We start from the raw sequence: 25,346 nt of genomic DNA, 5'->3' as shown, positions 1-25,346 counted from the left end.
CACATACTAATGTACACTATGTTTAATGTTGTGCACAACGTTTTTATAACACAAACCCAGGGTTCCGTGCAAACTTTAGACTTTTATAAAACTAAAGCGTCTTCGCTCCGCCTCTTTTATTTAGCAAGGGTGTAGAGTAGCGCGAGCTTATTGAATCAATTGCTCTGAAATGAGCATGTTACCTAACAACACAAGCAGCAGTAATCTCATATAGTGATATATAAGTGCACGGCTGCGCGTAGTTTAAACGTGTCATTTCTCCGTCTCGCGTCATTTCTCCCGCTTGCGTTTTAACTCGCAAGTCGACAAAGAGACGGATTAAAAACACCAAATATAAGCGGGAATGCGTCTCTCTTGTCCATTTATAATACAATCGACCAAAGCGCGTCTTAATACCAGGTGTAACAATGTTGTGAAGAAGACACTGCGTGACTGCTTCCATGCCACCTGAACTGAGAGACTGACTGACTGAACTGAAGTGAAGGGGGTGGGGGATTGGCTGGTGTCACTACAGTGAGTGATCTGGGTCGCCATTAGCAACCAGTATGGCGCACTCTGCTGGACAAACAAGTACTTACATCTTTCAAATGCATTTAATGTGTTCTGTAACAAACGTTCATATCGGCGCATATCTGCGGCTTATACGCCGATACAGATATATCTGCGACATGCTCATATCGGCCGATAAAATCGGCAAAACGATAAATCGGTCAGGCTCTACTTTTGTACCACAACTTCTCGCGCTGCACTAGCCGTGTGAGGCGCCAGCGTGACCTTACCTATTACCTAATCGCGTCGAAAGGTCACGTGTTACATATGTGAAACGCACACTTGCGGACAATTTTAAACAATAAATTGACACAAAGACATTAATTATCAGGCATGAAAACGTGTCGAGGGGTGATGTGGCCTCTGTAAACATTTGACTAGTAACCGAAAACGGTATCAAATTAATATAACACTGTTTTCATACTATAAATTAAATATAATTGATTTTTAAAGCTATAAAGGTGATTTTCCTTTTGTCTCTTTAGTTTGATTAACATGGTGACTCAAACATAAGCATTTCTTATAAGAGGAACTGTCCCTTTAACACCGGTGGAGAAGCGCTGATCTATACACTGACACATGATCATCTTCTCACATATAATAAACAACTGTTTTTATGAGAATACTGGCAGAGACTTTGGTATTACAATATAGTTTGTGCGTATCTCCTGTCAAGCCCAAAGAAATTATGTGTTTGCCTGATTTTTGAAACGCGTGTCAGTGCGTGGGCTTTGGAGTTTGTGCGCGTATGCGCACAGAAAACAGTTAACTTTAGCATCTTTGTCGCTCAAATAGTCTAAAATGGCTTAAATCTTACTGTAAACTGTAAACTTTCTTATTAACAGTATTAGTAACATTATGTTCCTATTACAGCATTCCATGCAATATTTTTCAGTTTCACCATATTTACATTTAAGTACTTACAGCTGTAGACTAGTAGACCAATACGACTTACAAGCGAGGAGTATGTCCATCATTCGTTCCAATCCATTCCAACAAAAAATCTTTTAGATCACTTTGCAATGTCAGTCTGTGTATATATGTTGTTTTTATTGATTGACGCCTTAGAATTCTACAGTTATGGTTTTACAGCATTTTGTGTTGACTTTACATCCCGAAGGCAGTCGCTCTACACATCTTCAACAAAGCGTGTATGACGAATGACATCACAGGAGCGCGAGAGCCGGTCGAAAGCAGACTTTCTTCGTACTTCTCGATTCACTCTCGTGATTCTTTGATGTCACCTGCCTGCCTGTCGATTTTTGCAACACAGCATGACTCAAACACACCTAATGTCTGGGATACATGTTGGATGATGGCGAAGGGCGCGTCTACAAACAACGTGCGCATACCCCCCCAAAAAATGTTTTCTCAACGAATCTACACAATTCACGTGGGTCACTTTTTTTGGCTTCAAAACGGCGAATTTCACCGAAAGGTGAGGGATTTTCATGCCTGAATTATTGTCATTCCACATACAACAACGTCGGAACGGTCCTTTCTCCACACTTGTAAACACTGGGGCGGTAGTTTCGCATATGTCATATATATTCGAGATGATTACAAAACACGTAAGGTCAAGCTGGTGCGTCACACGGCTAGCACAAGATTGGTTTAAAAGTGCAATTTGACAATCGGTTTACTAATTAAGACCTGTATGCCTCAGTTGGGATCGTTTATAGCCCTTTGAAGCTGCATTGAAACTGTAAACTGTTGAGGTCCACTATATGAAGAAAAATCCTGGAATGTTTTCCTTTAAAAACGTAATTTCTTCTTGACTGAACAAAGAACGAAATTAACAATTTTTTTGCGGGAAACCCTGGATGTTTGTTAAGGTGGGCGCTCCAAGATGGACGGCCTTTGCACTTGACGGCCTTTTGTGCAGCGAAATTCATTTTTTGGATGACCTAGTTAAGGCAGTAAGGTTTCCCAGCTTAGGCGGGCCTAAAACTTTTTTTATGAGAGTGGAACATTCCTTTAATATCCTTACTGAAAAATCCAGCTAAGACCAGCATAAGCTGGTGGGCTGGTTTTAGCTGGTCTCCCATTGCTGGTGTAGCAAGCTGGTCTAGCCGTGTTTTGGTCACTTTTAAGCTGGTCTAGCTGGACTAAGCTGGTCTAGCTGGACTTAGCTGGTAATGCTGGAACACCAGCTGACCCACCAGCTCGACCAGCTTTGCCAGGCTGGGAAGACCAGCTTAAACCAGCTACTGCCGCCTTAAACCTGCTAAAACCAGCTACTTGCTTTTGCTGGTCTTAGCTGGATTTTTTCAGTAGGGATAACACAGATACAAAGGGATTCACTAAATGTATGCTTTACAAAAAGGCAAAAATTCAAATAAAACGCTCATTTCATGTTTATAATGTCTCTCTTGTGCCCAACTGTATGTCAATTTTGTTATATCAGTAGATTGACACAATCCTTTTCAGTATCACCGTGGCCCTCAGGCACCCTATTTTACAAATCTCTATCAGATTTGTTATTTGACATTACATTACTCCTGAAATATCAAACGGATCAAGACATGGTGTGTTTAAAGATTGACAAGGCCACCAACGATCAAGTTTTGACCTTGGAAGTGCAGGTTTCTAAGTCTAGCCCTCTCATTCTCTCCGTACCGCGGTAATGAAACACCTGCCGCGAGAGCCGCGCTCACATTCATTATGAATCTCCCGATGACTCAACAACACTTGACCTTTATCAGACTACAACATCCCCTGTTCTCACACCGCTGTCCGAAGAAAAAACCAGCGGAATCGATTTTGGCGAAAAGGCCGGAATATGACTGTGGAGAAAGGTTGTGCATCAGGCAAGATAAGAAGCTCCTTGAAGCTGACGTGAAAACGTTGACAAGTGGCCACAATATGGGGGATATCTGGTGAGGGTACGAGTCGTGTGATGAATGGGGGCTATTACTTTTGCCTGAAGTCCATGTTGGACAAGTATTAAAAAAAACTTTATGGACAGACATACCATGAGCTCTGAGATTGTAAAAGGAATCGTTCACAAAAAAAGATATTTTCTCTCATAATTTATTCACCCTAGCACATGCATCCATCATTAAAGTAATCCAAATGACTTCAGTGGAGTCACCAGAATGATGGTGGCAAAAAAGTGGGTGCTCACTATTGTGCTCTCTTTCTTTCCTCCCAAAATACTTCGAACCAACGACAAGGCAATAACTTTGCACATCTAAGCTTAACAACTTTGGCTCCGAGCACACAGCTTCACTCCTGTGGGCGTTCGTAAGGTTTGCCAGAAACACGGCGAAAGATAATCGCTTGGGAAGATAAATGTAGATTTGATTTTCGATTTCGCTCTGTTTGAACTTTCACGCCCCCAGCCTTTCCAAAACTGTGCTTTGTATTGTTTCCTTTACAGTTTAGCATTGACAGGGACACTATCGAGGCATTCAGCCACTGTTCATTAGACATGCTGGATGATGAAACCACATGGACCCTTGCTGGATATGAGTCAGGAATCATATGCGGTTTCCAAACGCAAGAGCCTGAAATCTCCCAAAAAGTTTTATCTTGTACCCCTTCAGGTTTTATCACCAAAGCAGTTTAAATGATTTCTGGGTAAAACCTCGGGGGAGTTTTAGGAATTTTTACTGGTGAGATATTTCAAAGGATGGCATGGGGACCTGCAGCATCATTTTTCACTGATAAATTTCTTGCTTGGGAGATTAAGTTGTTGGTGTTTTTTACACTCAAGGATGTCCCAGTTTAGCATTAATTGAAAACCTACAGTCCATTATTTTTCTTTTCAGCGTACAGGTTGGCAAGTGCCTCATGTGATGCTGCACCAAGCCCCTCCCCCAGTCTTTATCAATTGATGATTGGTTCTGAAAGGCGGGTCTTCTGTTGTCAGAGCGGCTATGTTAAACGCTGCATCGTCCCCTATTCATAATATTAGGAGTGGTCAATCTCATTATATCCAATATCTTACAATTGTACCCACTTCATTTTTGTTTTAAAATCTAAACATATTGGTTACTTCGACTGTCATGCAATGAAACATTTTGTTGGCCACATAGCATGAGTGCACTAAAAGACCCTTCAAATATTAAAGGAATAGTCTACCCTTTTGCCATATTAAACTATGTTATTACCTCAACTTAGACAAATTAATACATATCTATCTTTTTCAATGCGTGCACTGTACAGCGCGTCGTTAATGTGTTAGCATTTAGCCTAGACCCATTCATTCCTATGGTACCAAACAGTGAAGCCACCAAACACTTCCGAGTTTTCCCTATTTAAAGACTGTTACATGAGGAGTTATACCAGTAAGTATGGTGCCACAAAATAAAACTTTTTTTTGGTACCATAGGAATGAATGGGGCTAGGCTAAATGCTAACACATAACGCAAAAGATAAGTATGTATTAATTCGTCTAGGTTAAGGTAATAACATAGTTTAATATGGCAAAAGGGTAGACTATTCCTTTAAATGTTGCTATGTTTAACGTTCAAATTCTTGAACACGAAACTGATAAAATGTTTTCTCCTCTGTTCCTACAGAGTACTAAAAACACTAAGGGGGAGTGCACACCAAAGCATTATGCCCGCGGTCGGCACATGTTTTCAATTGTTTCCAATGGAAGCGCTGCATTTTTTTTAAAAAGCCAGCAGCTAGCAGTTTTTTCCACGTTGAAAGTCGCCACTTATTCAACTTTGGGTGAAAAGCTCCGCTCGTCAATGTCACTTCTCACACAGCTGTCCAATCACAGTGGAGGAGAGGCTGGACAAATATCACAACAACCAACCGGCACATCGTACAACGACTGATAAACAAAGCAGAAGTATCACAGCTACCAAAACGCTCAGCTGACAAAGCAGCTGGCATTTGGCGTCCTCCAGGCGTTTTTTAGCCACATTTAAAAGCTTTGGTGTGCACGCCCCCTAAATGTGACCTTTACACTGTTAAAAAAAGTGTAATCCCAAACGTTTTTGTACATATATCCATTGCGTGTTCCTACAGCTGCAGCTTAAACCTGACGAAATTTCAAAATCTGTCGTTTTCAGATTTACCAAAATCTGGTGTTTGTCTTATCCTTTCTCGACTGTTTGCTTTAATTTTGCTTTGAGTATCAGGGTTGAGGGCTTGTTGGTACGGCAAGATATAAGCTCTGTGTTTGTAAGAAAAAGTGATAGAGAGAGAGAGGGAGGGAGAGAGAGAGGGAGAGAGAGAGAGAGTGGTGCTTGATCTGTGAAGTAAAAACTCTCATTAAATTTTAAGCCGCTGAGCACCCGCTGGAATTCCCACAGGCCCAGGGCCCAGCGAAATGGATTCAGGAGAGAGAGAAAGAGAGAGAGTGTGGGAATAAAAAGTGTAGCTCTGCGGAGGAAAAGAGGAAAAACAGGGCCTAAAAATCAAAGCGATGGACCGTCTTTACGAGAAGCCGCGACGCAGGGGGTGCCGTTCCGGTTCTGGAGGTCTCTGTGTGGACGTGGGTCGTAAACGACACTAACTAAGCCATATATCTGATATTACTTTAACTCTACACATCTGTCTCCGGGCATTAACTTTGAATAAGGCAATAAGTATGGATTATCTTGCACTATCCTCTGATATGAGAACCAGCAGATTGGAAAAGCTTGGCAGTGCATCTCATCTCATGTAAACTTTGTATAGACTGAAAATATTAGGGTTGTATTGCCTTCACCATGGTCATATCATTGTAAAACATAGCTTTAAAAGCCTTTTATAAAATGCTGGCAATGACGAAATGACAAAAATTCAATCGGTGAATGTAATTCACTAGATGTGTACTATGGGAACTACCTGAATACTAAATATATAATAAAATATAAAAAAGTTCAGACTTTATTTAGATGTCATAAAATGTTACAATAAGGTTTTATTTGTTAACATTAGTAAACGCATTCGCTAACATGAACTAACAATGAGCAATATAGTTTTTCAGCATTTATTAATCTTTGTTAATGTAAGGTAATGCCAATACAACTGTAATTCATTGTACATTTAAGGACACCTATTATGCCCACTTTTACAAGATAAGTCTCAGATGTGCCCTGAATGTTTTAGCAAAAAATACTAAAATTGGTACAGAAATGAAAACAGCAAAAACACGATGCTTTCATGGATGTACCTTTAAATGCAAATGAGCTACTGCTCCTCATAGATTCCTCACTCACCAAAAGAGACGGTGGCTGCTTTTAGTTTAAATAGATCTGATTCCTGTGAATACAGTCAATAATATCTCACTATTGAGATATGGACAGCGTACAACATGCTGAGGGCGGAAACTATGTTAATGCAGACCTGTCAGTCAGTTGCCGTGGGTGGGGCTTTATCAGTGTGACATCACATTAAAAATATATTTAATGAGACTGCTTTGGTATAACAGGGAATAAAAAAAGGAGAGGGTGGATTTTTTTAATGTACAGCCAACACACATTTATGTCCAAACGGTTTGTAAAAGTGGATTTTGCATTATTGGTCCCCTTAAAGGAATAGTCCATTTTCTAAAAAAAATCCAGATAATTTACTCACCACCATGTCATCCAAAATGTTGATGTCTTTATTTGTTCAGTCGAGAAGAAATGATGTTTTTTGAGGAAAACATTTCAGTATTTTTCTCATTTTAATGGACTTTAATGGACCCCAACACTTTTTAGTTTTAATGCAGTTTAAAATTGCAGTTTCAAAGGACTCTAAATGATCCCAAACGAGGCATAAGGGTCTTATCTAGCAAAACGATTGTAATTTTTGCCAAGAAAAATAAAAAATATGCACTTTTAAACAACAACTTCTTGTCTTCCTCCAGTCCTGTGATGAGCCAGCGCGACGTCACACAATACGTCATCACGTCAAGATGTCACGGAGGACGTATGCGAAACTACGCCCCAGTGTTGAGAAAGAGGACCGTTCCGACCTTGTTGTATGTTGAATGATACTAATTAATGTCTTTGTGTCAGTTTATGTTTAAAATGGTCCGCAAATGTGCGTTTCATACATGTAACACGTGACCTTTTGACGTCATTACGCAATTACGTGAGGTCGCACTGGCGCGTCACACAGCTGGAGGAAGACGAGAAGTTGTGGTTTAAGGTGCATATTTTTTATTTTCCTTGCCAAAAATGACAATTGTTTCGCTAGATAAGACCCTTATGCCTCGTTTGAGATCATTTAGAGTCCTTTGAAGCTGCAATTTTGAGCTGCATTAAAACATTAAAAGGTGTTGGGGTCCATTAAAGTCCATTAAAATGAGAAAAATCCTGGAATGTTTTCCTCAAAAAAGCATAATTTCTTCTCGACTGAACAAAGACATCAACATTTTGGATGACATGGCGGTGAGTAAATTATCTGTATTTTTTTTCTTTTAAGAAAATTGACTAATCCTTTAACTATTAACTATTGTTAACAGTTACACCTTTTGTATTGAAATATTAGAAAATATTTTTGAAATATATGAGAAAATGCTGAAATTAACATAAAATAAGTTTAATAAATGCTATAGTTGTTCATTGTTATTTCATGTTAGCTAATGCATTAAGCATAACTTAAAAAAAATACAATCATTATACAACCTTATTGTTACGCAACCTTATTGTAAGTTTTACCAAAACATAATAATGCAAATTAGCAGCTTGACATAATGGAGCTCATGCCAAAAACATCTCATATCACTTGATTGTGTAGCCAACAGTTGCTATTGTATATTTTCTAATACAGCCTAGTCATAAGGAAATGAAAATACAGCTGAACACATTGCCATTCAACCACAAACATTGGCAATCGGTCGGAGGCACACACTCTTCCAAACCGGGTAGATTGTAATATCAGATAGCTGCTGCAGTTTCATTTTCCTGTATTTGTTAAAATACGCTCAATCCCTCGTGTACACACTCAGGTGGAAATGAGACTGAAACAGGGGGCTAGAGTTCCTTGACCCCCCAACCTTTCCCGGGCGTAATTTTGTCCCTGGTCCTCCATTCTACAAGGCCTTCCCGAAGCTCGGCAATTTGCTTTACCGCACGGCGGTTTAAATTTTTAATTGCGCCATGTCCGGAGCGCGAAGGGTGGGAGTGTGGTGGCTCAGGGGGCAAGCGTGCGCGGAATAAAGAATATATCAAACCCCTACCTCGAACCATCTCTGTCTCACATACGCACACAGTGTACATTCACCCAAAGGCATTTGGTTTGATTGCTTAGGCTGAACCCGGGTTCGATTGGACACCCCTCTGCTGGTCTCTTTTAGCAATTCATCAATGAAAGTGTAAAATTATTTGAACTTGAATGCAAATATATAATTTATGCTCCATGTGTGTATACTACATGCATAGATTCATGCATACACAAGTAAAGCATGCAAATGCTTTCAGCCCAGGCTTCCATAGCTGGATAATTAGATCAGTTTGTGCGGATCTGACCTCTGCTCATGACAGAAACATTGCACTGTATGTGTGCATGCATGCATACAAATGTGCACATAAAAATAATGCAACATAAATGTGATTGTGAGCAATATAAGATGTGACTGGCTTATGAAGTCGAGCAATAAGGCCAGTTTTATCGCTGCCCACAAGCACTTCATTATTAGGAGGCTATATGCATGAATACTTTAAATGAATTAGCTTTCGTTTCTTGACTGGACTTGGTGTTGTAATAAATACAGTACGAGCTGTGTGTGATTTCAATGAAAGCGTAAAAGAGGGCATGAGAGCCTTGTGGGTGTTTTTGTTAAAGGTGAATAGGTACATTTAAAAAAAGGAAATTTCTTTGCAGGTTTCATGTGCAGACTTAAATACAAGTAAGGCATTTCTAGGCTATTTTACACTGGAAAGCTTTGTCTGCCTTAACCCATCCGCTTGTTATGTCACGCCACAACTTTTAGGTCCAAACGCTCCATTACATAACTAAATCCCGGAGTTTATTTTGTTTTTTTTACGTGTATGTGAACGTACGCACATGAATGCACAGCCTTGCAAAGCATAGTTTATTTGACTCGTACATGTACACAGATGTTCGACGCATGTGCGTTGTGACAAACTGCAATCTATCTCCTGAGCTACATACTACATCAGGGGTCTCAAACTGGCTTGGGGCCATTTCTGAGACTGAAATTTCATCGGATGAGGCGCAGAGCTTTTTTAACGTTCAAAAAAGCACAATATTTCTTTAAATGTACTATTTAAATTCTATCATTTAATGTATAATAACACTTGAAAATATATAAGCAGTGGTTTTTAATATACATTATTTTATAAAAGTAAGTAAATCTTTTCTTGAATGTATCTTAAAAAATGTAGGCCTATTAAAACCTTGCACCTAACTAACAAATACAATTTCTGAATATATTTATGAACTATTATACATTTTTTTATACATTTTATACCACCATTTTACAACCAAGTGTTCTGTTTGGTTTATTTTGGAATTTTTTTAAACAGTATTGACTTCCAACTCTTTAATTCCACAGTTTTAATGAATTTGCTATTATAGTAATATGCAGAAAATAATCATAATAATAAGTGAAATTGATCTTAAGACTTTTGAATGGGAAGTCAAAGTTACATAACCTGGTAAAACTTTACTTGAAGGGGTGTTCATAAGACTGACATGTGTCATGAACATGAAGGAGATTTTATGCACATTTATGACTACTGTCATGAAGTGTCATTTGTTCAATTGTCATTTTTAATGCAAATATGACATTGTTTGAGATTTCTTTGTTATGACAACTTGACATAAAACAATACATCATAACTGTCATAAATCTGTCATAAACCTGATATAGCAGAATAATTATCAAACTTAAGAAACTTTATGGGTTTTATTACAATAAACTGTCATTTAAACATAATTAAGTGTTAATACCCTGTCAAATAGTTTTATAACATTATCATTAATATTTTTCTTGACCTCAACTAAAGTGCTACAAATTGAACTTGCCATTAAAATGTGTTAATACCATCAATAAGTGTTAATACTATGTCAAATAATACCTGAGTGCCGGCCCGAGCCTCTTAGGGGCCCTAAGCAGAATTTGTTTGGGGGGCCCCTCCCACCACCCTTTTTAATAAAAAAAATAAAGAAATTTCAAACGTTTATAAAAAGAACAAAGTTGCACATTAAGTAAGGTCTAAAATTAGCATTAGGTTCAGAAATCAAATCAAATGAATCATAACGCTGTCTTTATTGTATGAATTAAATACAATTATTATTTTTTAGAGCTACAAAAGTGATTTTCTCGTTGTCTGGGATTGTTTGATTCACATTAATGACACAGACTTAAGTAGGTTAATTGAGGTTACTGTCTCTTTAAGAGAAGCACAGACCTGGTTTCTGCCTAACCTATACATAAACCTAAGACATAAACAAATGTTTTATTGGAGAAAGAGTACTGTGGAGATCATTTTGTTTGTAAGTGCCCTGTCAAGAACAGAATGATTTTATGTTCGCTTGCTTTTTTTTTGCTTTGCTGAAACGCGTCTCCACATGTGTCCACTACTGAGTGCACTTAAGCGCGCACGCGGAGACGGAGGACGACTTACAAACGGTGCAGCATAAAACGTTATGTTGTTTTTTTAGTCCTCCATTCCTCAAATGTATGTTAATGGACTACAGTATGACACATACATTCATTCATTTATATTACTTGTACAAGTTATTTAATTGAAAAAAAACGATTGGGGGCCCCCTGGTGGCCACGGGGCCCTAAGCAGTCGCTTAGTTCGCTTATGCCTTGGGCCAGCCCTGTAATACCTTAATAAAATGCCACAGACACAAAAGATTATAATTAACTTTATTTATATGCACAATACTGGCCAAAAGTTTGGACACACTTGACTAAAATGCGAACTATGATCTTATAAATAATTTAAGCTGAAGGTGTATGGTTAAATGCTTAAAATTACTTTTGTAGACAAAAATATACCCGTGCCAAACAGATTAATTTTTGTTATTAGAAAACTAAAATTTTATTTTAAAATATTATTTTTTAAATAGATGACTTATACTTAATATTGAAGAAAAAGCAGCCAATAAGAGCCCAGATTAAATATGAACTCCATCTATACTCTTTAAAATTCATCCTAAATTGAACATTTAAGAAGCTTCTTGAAAAAAATGACACGCATATGGTTCAGCAATTTCTAGGCAAAGGGTGACTGCACTTCAAATAATAAAATATAACAGAGTTTTGGTTTATTTTGGATGCTTTTAGTCACCAACATAATTTCCAGAGTTACATTTGTGTTAGTTACATTTGTGCCATAGTTTGGATGAGTTTATTATTATTATATTATATGGACAAATGTATAAATACATTCATAGCTGCGTAGCAACAGAAGATGTCATGCAACATGACCTCTCGAGCACTTTGGAAAGTAAGAAATGCCTTGACTCATCTTTAACACGCAAATAATTATGAAACAAAGTGAATAAAAATCTTTCGGCGGGCCAGATTATGCTATATTGTTGAAAGCAGACGTGGGCCGCAGAGAGGGGGAGGGCGGGCCGCAAGTGGCTGCTGGGTGTTTTCATTAAGTTTGTTAAGTTCTGCTGGTCTTCATCTGAAGGGTGCACAGATGGACGAGTACAGTACTTCATCAAGCCCTGCATCCAGAAGAACAGCATTATCTCAGCTAAGCATCTCACTTTGGCACCTGGGAGCCTCACGAGTCTTGACTCCTCCCCCCGCAACTTCAGACTCAAGAGAATGGAGGCCGGGGAGGTTTTCCAAAATCAATTTGCTTTTCGAGATGACGATAAACCTTTCCATTCCTTTCCCATGAGCATCCTGCTCGCTTTCCTCTCTCTTTTCATTTTTCTATCTTGCACCCTCTCTCTCTCTCTCTCTCTTTCTTGCTCTCTCTCTGTCCTCCACTCCCACCTTTAGTACATGCCAATGAATAATTCACCAGTCAATGTGGTGAAAGGTGAGGTAAACAAGTCTATTGCCTTGTGTCCCGGGAGGATGAATGGAGGAGAGAGACAGGGGAGAGAAAGAAAGCGAGAAAAGGATGTCTGAGTGTGTGTGAGGTGAAGATTTTTGGGCTGTGGTTTACATTTCAATGTCCCTGAATCATTCGCATCACAGTTGACCCTAAAGGTTATAATGAGAGCAAAGCACACCATAGATCTATCTCCTTTTGCCCTTTGCTCCGTTTGAATGGTACAGTTCATGCGGAACAAAACATTTGGTATTTTCTCACACAAACTATGTGTCATTTTTTGTTATTTACTGTTTTCTATATAAAATCATCCTACATAATGTACAGAAAAATAACCTTGATATCTTTAACATTATTGACTGAGTAAAATCATGTCAAACTTTGATGCTCCTCATAATGAGATTATGAAACTTTATTACAGACAGATTATGAATTTCACAGACAGGGTCACATTCAAATGCTAATTTTCCATGAGTAACAAACTGATACCCACGTCATTGTTTTTTATTTCTTTCCTAAAAAATTGTGCAGTCGTGGTCACCATTCACTTTAATTGCATTAAAGGGGACATTTCACAAGACTTTTTTAAGATGCCAAATAAATCTTTGGTGTCCCCAGAGTATGTATTTGAAGTTTTAGCTAATTTATTATAGCATGTTGAAATTAGCACTTTGTAGGTGTGAGCAAAAATGTACAATTTTTGGGTTTGTCCTTTAAAATGCAAATGAGCTAAACTCTGCACTAAATGGCAGTGCCGTGATTGGACAGTGCAGATTAAGGGGCGGTATTATCCCTTTTTGACATCACAAGGGGAGCCAAATTTCAAGTACCTACTTTTTCACATGCTTGCAGAGAATGGTTTACCAAAACTAAGTTACTGGGTTGATCTTTTTTACATTTTTTATGTCACAATTATACAGAGGTGGAAAGTAACAAATTACATTTACTCACGTTACTGTAGTGTAATTGAGTAGTTTTTTTGTGTAATTTTACTTATTTGAGTATAAAATCTGTACTTTTACTTTTACTTAAGTATGTTTTGTTTAAAGTATTGTACTTCGCTACATTTCAAATCTTATCCGTTACTGAGTAAAAAAATATTTAAAAAAAGCAAGGTGATAAAGACGCGCAACGGATGATTGATGGGCGGGGGAACGCGCAAAAAAAACCATGGAGACGGACAGACAGGCGCCCGCAGACCCGCCTCAGTTCAAATCTTATGAAAGAAACCCCTGGTCATATTTAAGCGACCACTTTCCACTGACGCGAAGCGAGTGTTTCATTCCTATGAAAGGTAGGATTCATACTTTCTTGAGTACGAAATTGCCGACTGGGTTTTTACCGCTCATTTGCACGGCGCGTTTTTAACAACATGCGCATTATCTTCCGATAATCTATCAGCTTCGCGTCAAGTCAAACACAACTTCAGAACGTCCTCAAGAATGCGCAGGTCATTAGACATTGCAGAGAGAGAGAGAGAGAGATAGAGAGAGAGCGAGAGAGAAAGAGACAGAGAGAGAGAGAGACAGAAAGAGAGAGAAAGAGGAATAAACGCAGGTCAGGGAAGCTAGAAGACAATAAACGTGTCAAAAGTATATAGCCATGGCACTCATCTCATTATATGCTCCAAACAGATCAGGTGCACCATTCACTTCCATATTATTGTTCTGTCCTACTAGTCAATGGTGCCCCAGATCTGCTTTGTTACAAACTTTGTTAAAAATATCTTAATTTGTGTTTAACATAAAAAAATTTGGTAACACTTTACTTGAAGGGGTGTTCATAAGACACGAGTCATGAACATGAAGGAGATTTTATGCACATTTATGACTACTGTCATTAAGTTTCATTTGTTCAATTATATCATTTTTAATGCAAAGATGACATTGTTTGAGATGTCTTTGTTATGAGAACTTGACATAAACCAATACATCATATCTGTCATAAACATGACATAGCAGAATAATGATCAAACTTAAGAAACTATCTAGCTTTATGGGTTAACATTACATAAACTGTCATTTAAAGTAATTAAGTGTTAATACTCTGTCAAATAGTTTTATAACAGCATCATGAATATTTTTCTTGACCTCAACTAAAGTGCTACAAATTGAACTTGTCAAAAAATGTCAATAAGTGTTAATATTATGTCAAATAATTTTAAATACCTTAACAAAATGCAACAGACATGCCAAAAGATTATACTTAACTTTATGTATGTGCACAATACACACTGAAATTTTCTGACATAGAAGAAAAAAAATTAATTAAATTAATTAATGTAATTAACTGTTTTACAGGGATATGGACCCAAATCTGCATGGCTTAACCCATTATTGTACTGTTTTCATTTAATTTGAGGTGAATCGGTCTCCAAATGCAATAAAATATAATTTTATTAATTTTAACTATTATTATTGGATGATTGATTTTATTTCTTAAACTCCTGGAGAAAACATAAAAAATTATGACCTGAAGAATATTCATGAAACTGTTATAAAACTGTTTGACAGGGTATTAACACATTTTAATGACAAATTATATTTGTACCATTGTAGCTGAGGTCAAGAATAATATTGATGATGCTGTTATAAAACTCTATGACAGAGTATTAACACTTAATGCCATTTTAATGTCAAATTCAATTTGTATCACTGGTAAAAAGTGGGCAGTTATGTTGTCTTGGTAATGTCAAGTTGTCATAAGTTATAATGTATTGGTTAATGTCAAGTTGTCATAACAAAGACATCTCAAACAATATCATCGTTGCATAACATGACATAATTAAACGAATGACACTTAGTGACAGTTGTCATGGGTGTGCATAAAATCTCCTTCGTTTTCGTGAAACGTGTCATGTCATGATTATGAATGTGTCATGTCAGTTTTGGAACAACTTGAGTATATGATGACATATAGTTTCATTTTTTGGTAAACTATCCCTGTAAAAAGACTTAGACATCCAGCAATAAATTAATCCTGCGTTCCAGGGAACCAAGTCATAAAGATTTTTAAAAAGACACAAGAGAAAGTAAATGTTGACAAAATTTCCAATTCTGACTGAACAATTTATTGAATCTAACTGTGCTATTGTGTTCTAAGAAATGAAAAGCACATAGTAAATTAATGCTTTTTGACAGTCCAAGGCTTCGCCCGTATCCAGCAGGAGACTTTCAACAAATAAAACAGCAGCGTGAGAGCTCCATCTGAGAGCAGAACAATGTTTGTGTGGTTGAATAGCGCTGTGATTCAGACAGGCTCTGCTGAATAGCCGGCTTTTTACGGCTCAGAGTCCAGTACTCAAGATTGAAACAGCCGGACAAAGGCCACGCGCTGACACGCTGGCTATGCAGCTATTCAATGGAAACAATACGGCTAAGTATGCAGTTTGGAAGTTGAAGGTGGTGACTGATTTGTTCATTATTTGTTTGTCTGGAAATCCATTTAATGGTCTGGTTTAAAAAAAATATTCACTAGTTGTTGCTAGGGGTTACGAAATTCGATATTATAGCTACAACAAATAACCTATTACGCTAGGTTGGGGGTCAAGGTTTGGCTGGTCAGCATGATCTCATTAGCTCCAATGGTGAATGTTATAAAGGCCTGTTTACACCAAAAACAATAACTATATACTGTAGTGTTTCTGTAGCTCAACTGGTAGAGGATTGCGACAGGGTTGCAAAAGGCTGTGGGTTCGATCCCAATGAATTTTTACTTTGTATTGCACTGTAAAGAAACTTATAAAAGTGTCTACACTGTGGAAAAAAAAGGTACAAAGCTGTCACTGGGGCAGTACCCTTTAAAAAAGATCCTAATACGCATCATTTAGGTGCAAATATGTATCTTTGAACTGCCAATATGTACCTTTGAAGTACCAATATGCACTTTTTGGGTACAAAGGTGAAAAGGTACTGTCTCAGTGACAACTTTTGTGCATTTATTTCTGAGAGTGTACCGAATATACAAATGTAAATGTTTTTATGTAGTGCCGCTAAATACATTAAAATGGTTAATGTTTCTATATAGTGCCTCTGAAAAATGTACATTAGCATCCACACCAACAAATCAAAACTTTATGCTTATTCGAAGCTCAAATACTTAAATTTCACATTTAAATTTGAATGAATTTTGATTGGCTGTTTTATCGCTCATCAGATGGAAAAAAATATTGCTGAAAAGTGAAACAAAATCATTCATTTGTAGTTATTGTTATAGCTGTGGTGTGGATGTCGCTATTCTCTTAAATTTATAAACTCTATATATTGCAGTGGCGGCTCGTGACTGCTCTTCCGAGGATGCGCTAATAAGTGTTCGGATTGTCACGTGTGTGGTTCCCTTTTTCAAAATATGTGCCCTACGTGTCATGAGATCCTGTGTGCATCACGTGTTTTGTCAAAATAAGTGCCTGCTGCACACGTGTCAAAACCGTTTATGATAAGAGACGCTCACGTTCCCAAAATATACGCTAGACACTTCCTTAACAGTAAACTCTGATTACGCGTGAGATTATTCAATTCAATTTTATTTATATAGCGCTTTTCACAATTGTTAATTGTTTTAAAGCAGCTTTACATGCATAGATGTAGGGAAAAACACAGAATAATCTATAGATAATATAAGAAGACAACAGCGGCTAAAAATAAACCGTACAAGCGGGCGTAGTAATAATGTAACGTATACAGTAAAGTGCTAAGTTAAGCCAATGTTGGCTGACTCTCCCGGGAATGATAAAAACCCCCTAGGAGAAAAACCCTGTGGGAAAACTCCTAGGAGGACAAAAACCCTTGAGAGAGATACATATATATTTATATATATAAACACGATAGGGATAGATTCTGCGAGTATCTGGCAAACACGAGCGTCTCTTTTATCATAAACCCTTTAGACACGTCTGCAGCAGGCACTTATTTTTGAATGACACGTGATGCACACATGATCTCTCAAAGCGCAGAACACATATTTTGAAATTACGAAACACAAGCTAAGAAATGACAAGCTACATACATGTTGTGACGAACTGCGCATCGTGCGCCCTCAAAAAAAAAAAGAAGTCACCAGCCGCCACTGACATATTGATAACAAATGTATACCTAAAAGTACTACCCCAGTGACAGCTGGGGTGCATATTATGACAATTTTTTGTAAGAGTGTTGGTGTGAAGGGTCTTAAATGGATAGTTTATCAAAATATAAAAATTTTGTCATGTTAATAATCAAACAGTTCTTGGGCACCATTCACTTCAATAGTATTAGTTTTTAATACTATTAAATAGTATTAACTTTTTTAGTGAACTACACCTTTTAAGCAACACTATGTAGTTTTTTTACCTTTAAATAATGTCTCTAAAATTATTTCAGTGACAGAACAACTTTTAACTGGACAAATTGTACTGTTGCTGCAACCTGAGCAGCCTCCTAGCTGCTACAAGTACACTCTGAAAGTGGCGGTGGTAGAGCACACAGCCCCGCCCCTCCCCCTGCCTGCAGAAGAGTGTCTGATACTAGGCACTGTTGCGCTTTTCAACCACATGGGGGAGCTGTAAGTCATTTTTACATGGAAACTACATAGTGTTGCTTTAAGGCCTTAACTGTACTATTAGTATCTGTATATTGAAAAACACTTCTGTTGGAAAAACGTGAATATCTGCAAAAAAGTTTTTGAGCAAAAATACTAACAGGTGACTGTTTGAAAAACATCTTCAACATTTGAGGCTAAAGCATAAAGTGAGCAAGACTTGAGAATTGAGGCAATGAAAGGACAAGCGTGTACTCACTGGCATGGTCTGGCTGCCATGCAGGGCGCTGATTGCAGACTGAGCTTCGCCGTGTGTGGAGAACTTTACAAAGGCACAGCCTGCTCGAAAAAGCACACACAAACACACACTTTAACCACATTAAAATGCAGGAGAGCGACAGAAATCTGGAGACTTTACGGGATACAGACTGTACTGATGAAGCTAATTTGTGCCGCAGCATAATTCATATAATTTTAAACTTCATGAAGAGAGCGGCTGTGAAGCTGTAGTGTGGCATGCCATTGAAAACCTGTCCAACGTACTAAATATAGGTCTTAAAAATACTACAAATGTGCCAATTTTTGGCTGCAATCGGCCTTGAATTAAAAGTCATAACACATTAGGAGCAACGTGAAAAACTGGTTTTCTCGTCTCATTATTTAAAGTACTGAGAAATGTCTTTGTATGTCTCTTCCATAAGACTGGATATTCACAGATACACCCCTAAATAGCAGAAATAACCCTAAAACACTATCAAGAAGAAAACTTCGACTCCCACAATGCTTTGCCAGTATTAGCGTCATACAATGAAAACCAAAATGAATCCATGTTGGATGAGCAACTTTAAACAAATTACTGAAACTTGTAAATGTAAATGCTTAAAGGGTTAGTCCATTTTCTTAAAAAAAAATCCAGATAATTTACTCACCACCATGTCATCCAAAATGTTGATGTTTTTCTTTGTTCAGTCGAGAAGAAATTATGTTTTTTGAGGAAAACATTCCAGGATTTTTCTCATTTTAATGGCCTTTAATGGACCCCAACACATAACAGTTTTAATGCAGTTTAAAATTGCAGTTTCAAAGTACTCTAAACGATCCCAAACAAGGCATAGGGGTCTTATCGCGAAACGATTGTCATTTTTGACTGAAAGATAAAAATATGCACTTTTAAACCGCAACTTCTCGTCTATCTCCGGTCCTGTGACGCGCCAGCATGAACTCACGCAATACGTCATCATGTCAAGAGGTCACGGATGACGTATTGAAACTACGGCCCAGTATTTACAAGTGTGGAGAAAGAGGACCGTTCCAACATTGTTGTATGTGGAATGATACTAATTAATGTCTTTGTGTCAGTTTATTGTTTAAAATGGTCCGCAAATGTGTGTTTCATAAATGTAACGTGACCTTTCCACGGCATTACACAATTACGTGAGGTTGCGCTGGCTCGTCACAGGACCAGAGATAGACGAGAAATTGTGGTTTAAAAGTGCATATTTTTTATTTTTCTTGTCAAAAATGACAATCGTGTCGCTATATAAGACCCTTATGCCTCATTTGGGATCGTTTAGAGTCCTTTGAAACTACGTTGAAACTGCTATTTTAAACTGCATTAAAACTATTAAGTGTTGGGGTCCATTAAAGTCCATTGGAATGAGAAAAGTCCTGGAACGTTTTCCTCAAAAAAAAAAAAAAAAACATGATTTCTTGACTGAACAAAGAAAGACATACATTTTGGATGACATGGTGGTGAGTAAATTATCTGGAAGAAAATTGACTAATCCTTTAAAGATACAGTTCTATCTAAATCTTGGTAGATCAAATTCAGATCAGTTATTCTTTCAACACTAAGTGCACACAGCATGCGATATAACAAACCGCATGACAAATTTAGGAAAAAGCAAAATAATCCCACCTTTGCTATTTCCGTCAGGACCTCTTAACACGGTGCACTCCTCGATGATGCCGTATGGCTCGAAAAGACGATAAACGTCGTCTTCGGTCTGCTGTTTGTTCAGCATCCCGACGAACAGCTTCCTGTCTTCTACAAACAACACAAAAACAACACACCGAACTGAGTGACTGCGGTAACCTCTCACCTTACCATTACCCGCATACATTGCTAATGTAAGCGCAACCTGAATACTACTCAAACATTTGGTCCGTGGCCAGCACGTGCGAATGGGCTGTTTGTGCCTGGCCCATTTAGCTTGCAGAATGAAGTCACAGCAGTAAATGTACCCCGTGCCAAGTCTGTTCGTTTTAATTTGGGGGATAATTGGGTTCAACTCCATGTTGGAAATGTTGGGTAGGCCTAAGGTGATATCACTAAGCCGACATGCTCAGAGACTCAGTTTAATGGAGAGCCACAAAACTCTGGAGGGTGCAGATAGACCCAAACTACCGGGATGGCTGACCTTGATTTCAAACTAATGGGAACCGGTTCTTTGTCCATTACAGTCATGTGTGTTTGTTTAGGGTATGGTAATTCGGTGTCTTCCCCAAAAAATACTCACATCCAACAATGGAACTAAAACTCTGAATGTTATGCATACGTGATGACAAATTATAAAGGCACTATGCCAAATAATACTAGCCAAATAATTTCAAAGGCTGACGACTTTTGCAAGCATCACCAAAAAAGTAAGAAAAAATTGGCATAACCTTTATGTCCTATTGAACACAATGATGTAAAAACAAATGGATTTTTTGCCTAATTGATTTAAAAAAAAGAAACGATCATAATATGGCTGCCATTGCAAAAAAGCATTTTTTTTTGGTGTATATCAAATGATCCAAAACCACCACGTGTGTTTTAAAAAATAGGTACATGACACCCATGAGGATTATCCATATCTTTTCACCTAAACACCTTGGTTAGATTGTGGTAAGCATGTGTTTTGTTAACTAAATAATTCTCAGCCGCCTTAAACAACTATACAGCTACAGTAGGGGTGCACGGGGCAAAAACTAACGCAAGGTTGGTTGTAACACGGACTGTTTACATTTCACGCTGCCAAAAGATGATCTCCCGCGAATTATTGGAAATGTATAATGTTTTTCCAGAGAGTTATTGATGAATGAATATTTTGGTGGCATGTAAGTAAATTTTTTCATCATATGTTTTTTTTGGTTTCTAAATTGGGTGTGTAAGATAACAAATCCAATGCTATGTCATAGTAATCAGTGTCTTGTTAACTTAAACATAGCATCGTTTTAAAATATGTCTGCAGCCCTTAGCAACTTTTTTTGGTGGGTTTGAAAATATTTTGACCCAGCGGGGTTAATTGTAACGCTGTGTTACAACTTACGATAGCACTTACGATATGAAAACCGCTAACGTTAGCGTAATTCTTGCCGTTGTTTTAAATAGGCTACACACAAATGATTGCTGGCTGCCAACAAAATAAATGTGCCTGTCTTATCAAAAATCGTGTGTCAAAATTTATTTTTGTTCATATCTTTAATATTGATTGAATAAGGTCACGTCAAAGATTGAAATCATTATGAAATGAATGACTTTGATGCTCATTATCTCAAAATTAGATTTTTGAAACTGTAGTATGGTGACTGGATCACATATAAAAAAATGTTTTGTCATAATTGTGCTGCTTTTTCTCACATATTTAGACATTTGAATTCATTTAGAATTGAACTATTGTTAGAAAAGGGCTGGATGAATGAATACAGTGTGGATAGCTGTCTATTATAGACAGATACATAAACAATATCCACTTCAAGTATATAGACAAAATAGTAAAAAAAGAAAAAACATTTGCCTGCAAACTTGATTTTTAGCAAGTGTTACAACTAACCCCCTGCCTGTTACAATTAACCTCACCTATGGGGTAAGTTGTAACGTTTGCACTTTTGTCACGTTTGGTGTAATTGTCCAAGAATGGTAAGTACTAGAAACAAACTTTAAATGTTCATTTGTATCAGAGATGTGTGTGTTGCTTGTGTAAAAATATAATTAATCAAACTCAAATATTTTTTGAACGATTGAGTCAAAACCAAAAAGCGTTAGGTTGTGCCCCACTCTCCCCTACAACTTTAGCCCCTCCAGTGATGATTTTAATTATGTGTCAATATTGCGGATGTGTCTATTGAGTCTAAACCTAGCTAACATAGTCCTCCAGTAGGGCACTTCGCATATTGATATTCCTTCAGTGGGTGTCCACCTTTCTGGAACTGAGCTGGCTACGTGTCTTCCCGCGGCCTGTGACGCTCTCTAAAATAATCACAGATGTCAGCGTGTTGTCTGGGGACGGCTCGGACCTCGTGCCCGCTCTTTATCGTATGTGGCAGGATCAGAGGGTATGTATCAAAATAGAGGCGATGCAACGTGACATCTGTCACGTTACATCGGAGAGCATTTATCTGCAAAAAACCAAGCCATGAACTGGAAAATAAAGGGCAGGATGGGACTTCCACAAGGCCCGAAGGGATGGTTCCTATTTGAAGGTGAAGTGTTAATGTATGTGGACGGGTTCATAAATGCGGCTGCCGGGAGCTTCGGGTTTCGTCTCTGGAAAACGGGTGATCGGACTGTGATCAGGGTGGATTCGTGTTTGAAGTTGACCTGAATGAATTTAATACCACATGTGACTCAATATTTATAATACTGTGGCAGCATTTGAAATCCTAGGGCGGTACCCTTGCAAAAAGTACAACTGTGTATCTAAAGAGGTCATATAAGTACCCCAGAGGTTGATGTTGGTATGAAAGAGCGCATATTAGTACTAGTCTTATTAAGACCTTTTTAAAGGGTACTGCCTTGGGACCATTTTTGACCATTTTTATCCAATACAAACTGTATTGCACTACATACAGTGTTAAACTTCATATTGTGTTGAGAAACGTATGGTATCCATACATTTACGCGAGGCGACTGCAGTCAATACCACAGTTTGAGTCCATAAATAAGCAAGCAAGTAGATTTATCGACAGCATGACCACAAGAAAGGAAGACACGTGGCAATACGCTCACACCTTGTGTATTCATCGTCCCAATCCCATGTTGACGAATATTCAACGTGAGCTTCGACTGTTTAACTATCACAACGGCGTGAAGGTGCTGATGCTTTTAATTGATATTTGCATACTACTCTTGATATTTGCATACTACTCCCCTGTGTCCTTGATACTGGGTCCAGCCCCTCCAGCTGGTGACGGTGTCTCGAAAAATTACCGCTATCAGGCTTCATCAACTTCAGCGGCTAGCAAGGGTTTTCGTTTAATACATGACAAATTAAGCTGCAAAATGACAAGGGGAGAAGGAGAGCACCTCTACGTCTCGGGGAATTTGTGTCCTTGTGATATGACTGAAAGCAAATTCTAATTATTTAATAGCATGACTGATATTTGTTATCTTCATTAAAGGAGCTTTGCTTGTAGAATGCAGAATTAAAGCAATTATTATACACAGCAAAAATTATTATTATGGATTGACTAAACTGTAGCTTGGGTTTTGTGATTTAAATCAAAAGGACTGAAGATGAGAGCGTATCAGTTGCCCCCAAAAGTATCGGACTGCATTTCAAAAACTAAAACAAAACATGAAAGTCATTGCTCCACCTCAGCTCAGAACTTCACTTATCTTAATTCATTTTTGTGATTATGTTTAATCAAATGGTCTCAAGGTCAACTTTAGCAGATGAAGTTCACACCGGTGCCCAAGCGGAGTAATCACAAGTGTAGATTATCATATTAACATGTTTTACTAAGTTTAAAACGGTCCAGATATACATATACCGATAAATACTTAAATACATAAACATACAAATACACATGAAGAGTTTGGTTCCAAAACTAGAAAAAAATTTAACAGTTACACACAATCATCAAAGAGCTTGTATATCAGCTTTAAAAAAAAAATGGTATTGGAATCGGTATTGGCTGTTCACGAAGATAACACATCGGTAATCGGTATCGGCTGCAAAAATCCTGATCGGAGCATCCCTGCTCGCACTGTCTACAAATGCTCTCTAATTGCAGCCGCATTCAGGATACCTATGATGACAAAAGTAAACAGAAAGATCGGTTCATGAGATTGGCAAATTAGCGAGTACCGATCGAGTATTTAATGCCATTATCGGCCGATACCGATCGGCGGCCGATCGATCGGAGCATCCCTAATATACATATACCACAAAACCAGTCATAAGCCACCAAATACATTGTATTGAGTTAAAAATATTATGAAGTTTACTTTATATCATGAAGATATTTTGTAAATTTCCTACCATAAATACGTCAAAAATGTATATATCATTATTAATTATTGTTGCTAAGGACTTCAACTGGACAACTTTAAAGGCGATATTTAATATTTAGATTTTTTGCACCCTCAGATTTCAGATATTGTCCTATCCTAACAAACCATACATCAATGGAAAGCAACATGTGGGTGAGTAAATGATGACACAATTTTGATTTTAAGGTGAACTATCCCTAAAATATTTATGGGTCTACAATTATTCTAAAAAGTGAGAAAATATAAATAAAGAATAAAGTAGATCTAAACTTTTGAATAGTAGTGAATTTCGCTTAAAGCAACACTATGTAATTTTTTTACCTTTAAAAAATGTCGCTAAAATTATTTCAGTGATAGAACAACTTTTAACTGGACAAATTGTACTGTTGCTGCAACCTGAGCAGCCTCCTAGCTGCTACAAGCACACTCTGAAAGTGGCGGTGGAGGGTAGGAAACACAGCTCCGCCCCTCCCCCTGCCTGGAGAAGAGTGTCTGATACCAGGCACTGTTGCGCTTTTCAACCACATGGGGGAGCTGTAAGTCATTTTTACATGGAAACTACATAGTGTTGCTTTAATAGTATTACGCAATAAACATAATACAACTTTTAGTGTTTTTTCTGTAATTAAAACAGATGCCACCTGGTTTAGTTTGTGTATTTAACATAAACATGAAACAAAACTATTTCCTATATTTTCTCATACTGCACTAAAAGCTTTTAATACATACAGATATTGATCATTTGTTAAAAATCAATACTGAACATCAATAGTTTTAACACACTGCATTCACCGCAGTCTAAAGGACGAAAAATGAAAATTACTCCATGATTTACTCACCCTCAAGCCAATACAGTACATATGGCCATCATCTTTTAGACAAACACAATTTGAGTTATTTTAGTAAATGTAATCGATCTTAAAGCTTTATAACCATAAAAAACAGGATCCACGACTTTCAAGCCCCCCAAAAAAATCATGTATCCATCCACATCGTTCTCACAAAAGACCGTATCTTATGGATCGTAGAAGCTGGTTATTAAGCTTTAAATATGGATTACCCTAAAAAAATGGACTTTTATTTATGTGGATTATGCC

The 25,346-nt window shown here is 37.7% G+C and overlaps 1 protein-coding gene across 4 annotated transcripts in view; it reads right to left on the bottom strand.

The window, feature by feature from the left end:
• The window catches only part of celf5a (cugbp, Elav-like family member 5a), a 290,692-nt gene that overhangs the window by 45,123 nt on the left and 220,223 nt on the right, over positions 1–25,346 (bottom strand). For all 4 annotated transcript variants that reach the window (XM_055216725.2, XM_055216723.2, XM_055216724.2 and 1 more), the window contains exons 4-5: positions 19,909–20,037; positions 18,250–18,329 (exon numbers count right to left, since the gene is read on the bottom strand). In XM_055216725.2, coding sequence (XP_055072700.2) covers positions 18,250–18,329; positions 19,909–20,037 — 209 coding nt within the window. The remainder of the gene's footprint in view (positions 1–18,249; positions 18,330–19,908; positions 20,038–25,346) is intronic.

Source organism: Misgurnus anguillicaudatus, chromosome 23 (assembly GCF_027580225.2).
Source record: "Misgurnus anguillicaudatus chromosome 23, ASM2758022v2, whole genome shotgun sequence".
In the NCBI taxonomy this organism is placed as follows: domain Eukaryota; kingdom Metazoa; phylum Chordata; class Actinopteri; order Cypriniformes; family Cobitidae; genus Misgurnus; species Misgurnus anguillicaudatus.
This window is presented reverse-complemented; position numbering and strand designations above follow the sequence as displayed.